The sequence below is a fragment of the Chinchilla lanigera genome, unplaced genomic scaffold (genome assembly GCF_000276665.1).
Source record: "Chinchilla lanigera isolate Chin_1 unplaced genomic scaffold, ChiLan1.0 scaffold00026, whole genome shotgun sequence".
NCBI classification, from domain to species: Eukaryota; Metazoa; Chordata; class Mammalia; order Rodentia; family Chinchillidae; genus Chinchilla; species Chinchilla lanigera.
The window spans coordinates 19,188,512-19,198,745 of NW_004955427.1; the positions used below are offsets into that span (position 1 = coordinate 19,188,512).

The window sequence follows — 10,234 nt, forward strand, 5'->3', positions numbered from 1 at the left end:
GACTCCTCCCCCAGCGTGGGGCGGGCGCGGACGGGGCGCACTGGCGGCCATCTTTGTGCAGGGAGGCCATCTTTGTGAGGGGCGCCCTCCTCGCTCTGTCGCCATCTTTGTGTGGGGCAGCACTTCGTTGAGCAGTCCCCGGGACTCCGCAGTGGGTCAGCTTGCGATGGAGCTGGTGGCGAGCTCTCGGATTCTGCTCGGGCTGCTGTTGCTACTCCTAACCCCACTGCAGGGCCGCCAGAAGGAGTCAGGTGGGCTCCGGCAGGCCCAGGCCCGCAGCTGGGGCTCCCCGCGCGGCTGGCGTGCAGAGGATGCTGTGGCCGCTGCGCGCAGAGCCGCAGAGATGCCGTCCTCTGGGTTGGGACCGCGGCGAGAGTGGGAAGTCCTAGCACCCTTGGGAAGGGGCGCGCGCTCGTGTTAGAGAAGAGACAAGGAGGGTTAATATCCGCGGCTGTTAACCGATCCTCTCCATGCGGCTTAATTTGAGTAGAGGTGACAATCCGTGTCACAATCCAGTTCATCGCTAGCCTTCTAGGGGCTGAGCATTAAGCTTGCATTTCCAATTTCTTGGACGCTTGATGGCCCAGGCAGAGGAGCAGACTTAATTTAAGCGCTGGCAGTTTGCAGAAAGAATCTTCCTGGCTTTCGTTTCCACTAGCGGGATGGGAAGGGGATTTCTGCTAGTTTGAGTCTGTTGGCACTGGCTGCCTTCCTGCCTGAGGCTAGCAAAGGGTATTTTGTTAATTCTCCTTTAATTCACTTTTTGAAGGTTCAAAATGGAAAGTATTTATTGACCAAATTAACAGGGCTTTGGAGAATTATGAGCCATGTTCAAGTCAAAACTGCAGCTGCTACCATGGGTGAGTTTTTGATCTGTCACTGAGAGCTAAATTCTTGTCACAAGAATACCGAGCTCACTGAGAGACCTTGGTTGCAATGGTTAGAGCCCAGCATTTCTTCAGAGAGGGAAAGGTCCCTGGGGTGGTTCTCCTAATTCTTCAGGATGGAGATTCACTGGCAGAGGAAAGGCCCCTGGGTCTGGGCCTTACCTCAACTCCTTGTGAGATTTAGTCCATGTGCTTGGCTGTGTTTCCCATTGAGGCCTGAGACTGAGGATTGAACCCAGGGCCTTCACACTGAGTTACATCCTCAGCCCTTCTAGAAGTTTTTATTTTGAGACAAGATAAGTCGCTGTGTTGCTGGGCTAGGCTCCAGCTTGCAGCTCCTCCTGCCTCAGTCTCCTAGAGTGCTGGGATCACAGCTGTGCACCAGCTTAACCAGCCCAGGCTTATGTCTGTGTTGTATCCCTTGTACTGGCTATCAGTGAGTGTGCTCAATAAATACTGTTGAAGGAATGAAAATATCAGTAAATCTAATAATTTCTTGTTGGTTATCTTTAAAGTATATAGTTAGTCTGGGACTTGGTGTGGTACAAAGATAAGTACGTACACTGAAAACACAGTTGGGGTCTAGTCACAATTCTCCCTGATTACCACTGTGGCAAACCATTTACCTTCATTGGCCCTCAGATTCCTCACCGGCTAAACAGAGTCCTTGTAGTTCCCTACCCTGTTTTTCTGATGCCTCCAAAATTCATCTGATGCTTATGATACTTACTGAAAACTTAACTTTATACTGAGCTTTGCAAGCGATGCAAAACAGTTTATTATCTGGCTACTGCTAGGAGGCTTCATGGGTGTGTGTATATGGAGGGAAGGGTGTGTTGGACTGTGAGGCATGAATGGTGCCTTCTCTGGGGTTCATAGAAAGAGACTTGGGTAAGGCTGCAGGCTGGGAGGACATGGATGTAGCATGAATATCAGGGGGAATATGAGTCAGACTAGGGAGGGGCAATCCAGATAGAAGCTTGTTCTGACTCTTGTGGCTTTGTTGTGTTTGATGTTTTTTGATCATTCATGGTGTTTCTGGGGAATCATTCCTTACTCCTGCCCTCTCATCCCTGCTCCTCTTTGGCAGTACTGGGGAGTAAGCCCGGAACTCATGCTAGATAAATGCCCTCCCACATCCGGAGCTTCCACCGCATTTCTTTCTAATACTAAATACGAATGTACTCAGGAAGTGGATAGAATGGTACCACTCTCCTGGCCTGCTTGCCGCAGGGATTCCCATTTCTTCACAGTGTCATTGAAGAAGATCTGATCCCTTTCCGAGGGGGAATCTCCAGGAAGATGATGGCAGAAGTCATTGGACGAAAGTTAGGGACACACTATCAGGTCATTAAGAACAGATTATATCGAGAAAATGACTGCATGTTTCCCTCAAGGTAAGACTTAACAAGCAAATGTTATCTTCTGATATTTGTAACTGCAGGCTTACTTGATACTGCTCTTGAGAAGCCAGTTGAGGGGACTAATTAGCAAATCCCTTCTCATATTTCTGGGGGAATACAAAATACAGAAATAACAAATTCTTTTCCTTGCCTGGGATTTTTTTTTTTTTTTTTTGCCAGCTCCTCTATTGAAGCCTGTCTTCTTTTTGTTCCTAGGGCCTGGCTGTGGCTCTGCCCCTTTCTTCTCTTCTTTCCTTGGCTATAGTAGCTGCAGGACACAGGCTGATGAGATCGAGTAGCATGCACTGGATTTCAGGAGGAAGGAAGGCTAGGTATTTATTGAGTGTCCCTAAGTCACTAAGTTGCCTGGGCTGAGCTGGAACTTGCACAAGTGTGCACACCCATACCTGGCCTAGACTTTTTGATCTGTGCCAGTTGGACTGGTAAAATCATCATACAGTTTCACTGACATTCCTTTATCATTTTTTTTTTTTTTGGTCTTTTTGAGACAGGGTCTCGCTATGCAGTTCAGGCTGGCCTTGAGCTCACTTTGTAGCCCTGGCTGGTCTTGAACTCACATTGATCCTCCTGCCTCAGCCTCCCGAGTGCTGGTATCACAGGCATGTGCTACCATGCCTGGCCTTTCTTTATCATTAATATAGCTGAATATCTGTGTTTACAAACCATTGACATTTTGTAGTTACCTCCCTAGATAGAAATTTTTTAATTAATTAAAGATAGGGTCTCACTGTGTAATCTACGCTCTCTTCAAACTTGTGATTCTTCTGCCTCAGCCTCCTGAGTGCTGGGATTATAGGCATATACCATCATACCTGGTTTATAAAACTATTTTAAAACAGTCATTTCCATGGTGCCAGAAAATTTTGATTAAGCCTTAGAATGCTCCCCTCGTATGGTGCTGGTGAGAACCTCAAAGGATGCGGCACAAATAAAATAAACCACCAGTGTTTCTTTTCTTTTAAGAAATCCTTGGTCTCAGGAGGCTGAGGCAGGAGGATTGCTGAGAGTGAAGCTACCCTAGGCTATGAAGTGAGTTCAAGGCCAGCCTGAACTGCATAACAAAATAAAAAACAATAAAGAGCTCCTTGGAAGCTGGGTATACTGGCACATGCCTTTAATCCCGCACTTGGGAGGCCAAGACAGGAAGACTGCCACAAATTTGAGGCCAGCCTGGGCTACATAGCGAGACCCTGTTTCAAAAACCAAAAAAAGCCTCTGAGGATCCCAGGGAGTTCAGTCAGAAAGCAAAGTTATAGTGTCTCCCTTGCAAAACTAATTTTAAGTGTTCTGTATTTAAGTTGAAGAAAGACAAAGATTTTCTTTCTTCATAAATCATTGACTTAATCTGGAAATAAAGATGGTGTCTGTGTTAATCGGCTTCCTGTTATTAAAACAAAATCCTTGAACTACTTAGAAACAGGAAAGATTTACTCTGGCTGATGGTGCAGATGTTCCAGTCCGTGTTCCCTGGGCCACACTGCTCTGGGCCTGTGGTGAGGCAGCACAGCCTGGTGGGAGTGCACAGTGGAGCAGGTTCCTCGTGTCATGGCAGCTGGGAGGCAAAACGGACAGCAGGACACCATCATGGTGTCCCACAGTCTTCTGCAAGGGCCTGCCCCCATGACTTAGCCCCTACTAGCCTCTACTTCTTTTTTTTTGTTTTGTTTTTGTACCAGGAATTGAACTCACGACCTTGTGCTTGCCAGGCAGGCACTATGCCGCTGAGCTAAATCCCTAGCCCCATAGCCTCTACCTCTTAAATAAATTTTCTACCTCTTCCCCATAGCAGCAAGCTGAGGACAGCCTGTAACATATGGGCCTCCAGAGGACATCCTAGATTGTAACTATAGCATTATGTTTCTGAGAAACAAAGCCTGAGGACCACCATTAGAACGTTAGCTATTCCAGTTCCTATCAGAGTGCATATCTTGCCTACTAATTAAACTGTTCCATCTAAGGGACAGAGAAGTGGCAAGAGTAGCAATATTCCATTCCAAGCAAAGGTGATATATTTGGAAAATGTTCTGTTATAAGCTGGAGCAGCTTAGCTATGAATAATAACTCATACGTTATAGAAGAATGGACTAGACCATTTAGAAGTGTTGTTTCAGATCAGTGTTCATGAGACGAACACTGGCTTATGTCACTCTAGGACAGGACTGGAACCTTCTCTGTCCTAGAGCTTGCAGGAAGTGCTCTGGTGACTGTTTTCTGGTTGGCAGGTGTAGCGGTGTTGAGCACTTTATTTTGGAAGTTATCGGGCACCTCCCTGACATGGAGATGGTGATCAATGTACGTGATTATCCTCAAGTTCCTAAATGGATGGAGCCTGCCATCCCTGTCTTCTCCTTCAGTAAGGTAAGTACATGAAGAGCCACAGCAGGGTTGTGGGGACAGCAGGTGGTCCTCTAGGGTATTAGCAAGAGATTATCATCCTGAGGTAGAGCTTGGTGGGTAGGGGTGAGGATAGAGCCTGAGGCTCAGGAATGGGTCTGTCTCTCTGTTAAGTCACAGTAGTTGAGCAGTAAGACTAAGGAGCTGGAGGTGAGGACATATAAGTAATGCAAGTTGGCTTAAGTGCCTGTAAGGCTAGGGGTGGAGGCTAGGGACTAAGAGGCCTGCAGAATCTGCAAGGCCTTCTGGTGGGGCTCTAAAGTCCTCTAGAGCCTATAAGGGGCATCCAAGAAAGGTCACGAGCTTGGAGTTAGGGAATGCCCTCACTCAGAAATATTTGTAGAGCTAGCGTGGTAGAGTGCTTTTCTAAAACATGCAGGGTACTGGGTTTGATCCCCAACATTGCAAACACAATTTTTTTGAGCTCCTATAATGAGATCTGTCCTATCTATCAACATATCCCAGGGGTGTAGCAGGGCTAAAAGTGAACCAGAAGGTGCTACATAGCTCCACATGGTTTGGCCCAAACAGTGTATTGCAGAGATACTGGGACAGTCACTATGGAGGTTAGGAGTGGCTAGGACACACCTATGGGCTTAGAGATGTTGGGACAGTGAATATCTTGTCAGTCTTGGGTATGTGTGGATGGTATCCTAGCAGGGATGGGCCTTGGTTCCCCAGAGACTAAGTGTGAAAACATTTGGGGGCGAAGATGGGGAGCTCAGAAGACAGTGGATGGAAGGTGCTATCGGGGGGAGAATAGATTTGGGGAAACCCTCCATGGATGTTGGGAAAAGGAACACCATCTCTGGCTTGGTTTTTCCTAAGCAGAGAGCCCTTTAATTCCCACTTTTTCTTTATCACAGTTTACTTTCTCTCTAGACTTGTTTATTTCCTGTGTTGCAAGTGGGCTGAGGCCACATTTGTGTTGCATTGCCTGTGGGTTAGCCTCATTTCTCAAAAGTGCTTGGTCCTATTGTTTGTCATGAAACTCTCCCAGAAGAACAGATAGAGGCTCCCATGTAAGTCAGTAAGGACTTTGTATCTATTACTTAATCTGTTGTTTCTGTGGATAATGAAGTATGACTGTCAGTATACTAACTTCCCTTTCATTTTTACTTTCATTTTACTTTTTAAAATCAGTGATGCCATGTTTCCAAGGAAGGGATTGGAGCCTGTCAACTTTGTAGTTAAGTGTACAGCTTCCGTTTAATTTCTGTTAGGCAGGAAGTGCTTGATGAATCACATGTTTTTAAGATTTGAGAGAACTCAAACAGCATGTGGCATATGTAATCAAGGTGAAGAATCAGTAGAGTGAAGGGCTTGTCACTGGCCAGATGTTTAATAGAAGTGATCATAAAAAGCAACAAATGATGTCAAACTTTTTTCAAAAGACACGTAGTCATACACATTCTCCCTATTTTGCTCGTGGCACTTCTGACCCTCATCAATGAGTCACCAAGGATTTATTGATCAACCAGGGTGAACTTAATAATGCCACAGTGTTAGGAAACACTACCTAACAATTACTGGTTACTTACTATGTTCCAGATACTGTCATGTGTTAAGAATTCATACTCAAAATAGGCTGATAGATATATGCTATTATGAGTATTATTTCCCCCAATACCATATTAAGGAAACTGAAGTATAGAGAGATTAACTCAAGTAGAGTTTTAAAGAGATGGAGTCCATTTTCAGACTCATGATGTTTCAAGGGCCCACACTCTTTTTTTTAGTACCAAGAATCGAACTCAGGACTTTGTGCTTGCCAGACAGGCACTGTGCTGCTGAGCTATAGCCCTGGCCCCCAGACCCACACTCTTGACCTGTACTTGCTAATGTGTGCTCTCATAACAGCCAGTAGGCGGGGCGTGGTGTCATCTGGCTGTAATCTTAGCACTCCGGGAGCCTGAGTCAGGAGGATGGCACATTCCAGCCCAGCCTGGGCAACTTAGTGACTTAATGAGACCTGGCCTAACAATAACAAAATAAAAGAACGCTGGGGTTCTAGCTCTGTGTAAAAGCTCCAAGTCCAATCCCCAGTACTGCCACAAACCAAAGAAACAAAAATGCAAAACAAAAGAGGAAAGCCAAAAAACAATGCTAGGAAATAACTTAAGTGTGAGCAAGGCAGTGGAAACTCCAGGGGTAATAGCAGTTAAACTAGAACACTGCGCTTTTTCACAATTGGGCATATTATTTCCATATACTGAGAACCTTAATGATGTACATCCTCTAGGAAAACAGAATTTTGGGGAACTGAAAATGTTGAGCTTTAATATGGCTCTGAATCCGGGAATTTGGTGAGCCTGCGAAGTTTCACCTTAACATATAGATTGTGGACACTGCACAACAGAGGCACTCTGTCTCTGGCAAGTTGGTGTTACAGCGAAGCCTTAGTCCACATCCTGTCATGAGTGCAGTTTGCCTCTTGCTCTGTTCCAAGACTTATTTATCACGGCCTTTCTGTTTCTGGTGAAGACGGCAGAGTACCATGATATCATGTATCCCGCGTGGACGTTTTGGGAAGGGGGACCCGCTGTTTGGCCAATCTACCCTACAGGTCTTGGACGATGGGACCTCTTCAGAGAAGATCTGGTAAGGTAGGTCCCATTGAGAGGTCTTATGTCTCACTTTTTGTGGGTTTTCTTGAAATAAAGAGTAGAGTAGGGGCAATATTTACTTTCAAATAACTGACTTTTAAGTTAAAAATAAAGGATAGAAAATTGTTTCTAGTCATGAATATAGCTCAGCAGCATAAGCGCCTACCTTGTAAGCTCAAGGCCCTGAGTTTGATTCCCGGTACAAAAAAAAAAAGAAAATTATTTCCAGCCTAAGCAATTTTGAGCATGTATGAAAGTGTTTACATATCCATAAACAGGGCAGAAGAGTCTTTCCTAAACTGTCAGCACTGCCTCTGTGGGGAGAACGCTGGGAGCTTTTTGATTTGTTTTTTAAATTTCCTGCACTTCAAAGATTCTGTAAGTGAAAAGTGGATGACCTTGTTGTAGGAGAATGTGGGAAATTCCTTGGAGGATCATGAATGTACTTGAAAATTGATAGCTGAGTTCTTTAGGTAGGGATAAGGGGGTGTGGTGGTCTCATCGTTATCTCCAGTACCTGCTTACGGGCACACACCTATAATCCCAGCTCAGAAGGCTGAAGCAGGAGGATCACTGAATTTCAGGCCAGCCTGGGCTACATAATAAGACACTGTCTCAAAAAAAATGAAAAGCAAGTTAAGTGCAAGCTTATTTCAGATCCTCTTTGTTTATGACTGAAACGTGCTTTGATTTGTGGACTGACTCCTTCCTGGCATGATCTCAGCATGTAAGTGGTCTGGTCATCTAAGCTATACGTATGTCTTACCCAGCTGCATTTTACAGAAATGATTCAGGAAGCATTGGTGCTTAATTAAGCCAAGCATGATGGTGTATGCCTGTAATCTCAGTGCTTTGGAGGCTGAGGCAGGAGGATCACAAATTCTAGCAGCTTGGGCAATGTATTGATTTGTGTGTGTGTCAAAAAGAGGTGGAAGAGTGACAGAGTGGGGAAGATGTATCTTGGTGCAAAGGCTGTGGGTTCAAGCCCTAAAACAAAATCAAAACCAGAAAACCCAAAAATCAGCACTGGTGCTCAACTTCTGGAATATATCCCATGTAAGTCTTCTCTGGGATAGAAGAACAGCAAGAATTTAATTCAAATTTCTGTGAATATCTGTCTCTTCTACAAGTATGGCTGGAATTTTGAAGACTAAGAGTATGTCTTCCTCCTGAAGAATCACATAGGGCCCAGTTCCCAGGAGCAGCTACAGCTCTGTGGGTAAATGTGAATCTCTTCTCCAGCAGTCATCAATTAGAAAATTTTTAAAATGTAACTAGGGGGTCTGGGGATTTAGCTCAGCGGCAAGGCGCCTGCCTGGCAAGCGCAAGGTCGTGAGTTCGGTTACCGGTACCGGAGAAAAACCAAAAAAAAAAAAAAATGTAACTAGGTCTCATATTTTGTACAACTAGATCTGAAAAACATCTTTGTCCAGCTGTTTATTTCAGGGCTATGGGAGTGAAGCCCAGAGAAAGTGAAGTGACTTGTGCAAGGCCAGGAGCAAACCTAGGCTTGAAGTCTGGGTTCCTGAGTACGCTGTCCTCTGTTCTGTGCCAGCTAATACTGCAAGGCCTCCAGACATTGAAACCGATAGCTCTTATTTGCTTTTGGTTTGGAACATAATTTTGAGGGGGTTGGGGAAGAAGTCTTCAACTTATTTTTTTCTTAAAGTTAGTTTTTTGCATTGGCCTGAGGCGTTTGGTTATTTATTTATTTATTTATTTATTTATTTAGTGGTATGTGGGCTAGCACCCAGGAGCTTCACACAGAGCTACATCCCCATCCCCATCCCTTTTTTATTTTTTAAGATTGAAACAGGGTCTTGCTCATTTGCCTTAAACATGCCTGTTAGAGTTTAGGAGCTTTTCTGTCAGTAGATTAATGTTGTTAATTTATTCATGGTGCAGTAGATTTGTAGATATTTCTTGTAAGCCCCTCCGGAATGATGAAACAATAACAAAAGGGATCATAGTGTCTTTCAGACTTGTTCTTTTGACTGACCTTCATCAGATTTATTTAAAAATATAGCTGGGGATGGTGGTACATGCCTGTAATCCCAGCACTCGGGAGGTTAAAACAGGAGGATCACCATGAGTTTGAGACCAGCCTGGACTACATAGTGAGACCCTGTCTCAAATGAATGAATGAATGAATGAGAGTCCCTGAGCTAACCTTCAGAAATGGTTAGGACATACCCTGACATAGTTGAAAATATGTAGAAACTAATCAAAGTCTGTATTTTTAGGTCAGCAGCACAGTGGCCATGGAAAAAGAAAAACTCTACAGCATATTTTCGAGGATCAAGGTGATTATTTTTTGTAATTTCTTACAAAGGTATTCGTCTAAACCATGCATAAAATATAAGTAATCTTGAGAGGATGATAAACTGTGGTTCAAAGAGAAAGCTAAGAACTAAGTGTGCAATCACAGACTCTCACACTAGAGAAGAATCCAGTGATTTGCCCACATCACTCTGAACTGAACTGAAATTCAGAGAAGCAAAGCTCAGCCTGCAGTCATGCAGCAGCTGTTCGGAGCGTGCGAGCGTCGGGGTAAACAGAGCAGACAGTGTCTTCTGATTCACGGTTTCCTCAGAGTAGCCGGGCTGATGCCGCAGCCACTCCGCTGGTGACTGCCGCTTGGGAATTGTCTTCCTCTGTCCTGTACCCTGAAGCCCTTTGGCCATGTGGTTGCCAAACAGTGCTTAATAGAGCATGGAGAGGAAGGGGCAAGGCGAGAGAAGAAGGAAAGGAAGAGGGAGAAGAGACACTGTGCTGTTCAGTGTTCTATCCCCACTGCCAGAACAGTGCCTGCCTGGAAGGTGGATGTATAGTACGTGTGGGGCAAATCAACAGAAAAGACCATGCATGATAGGGAAGGCAGGCGTGATGGTGTGCATCTGAAATTCTCGCAGTCTGGGAGGCT

At 44.9% G+C, this 10,234-nt stretch overlaps 1 protein-coding gene across 1 annotated transcript in view; it reads left to right on the plus strand.

Moving 5' to 3' along the window:
- Poglut1 (protein O-glucosyltransferase 1) overlaps positions 1–10,234 on the plus strand; it is a 17,539-nt gene continuing 7,305 nt past the window's right edge. The window contains exons 1-6 of the mRNA XM_005386444.2: positions 1–251; positions 770–860; positions 2,141–2,284; positions 4,534–4,669; positions 7,190–7,311; positions 9,555–9,614. Coding sequence (XP_005386501.1) covers positions 167–251; positions 770–860; positions 2,141–2,284; positions 4,534–4,669; positions 7,190–7,311; positions 9,555–9,614 — 638 coding nt within the window. The 5' untranslated portion in view covers positions 1–166. The remainder of the gene's footprint in view (positions 252–769; positions 861–2,140; positions 2,285–4,533; positions 4,670–7,189; positions 7,312–9,554; positions 9,615–10,234) is intronic.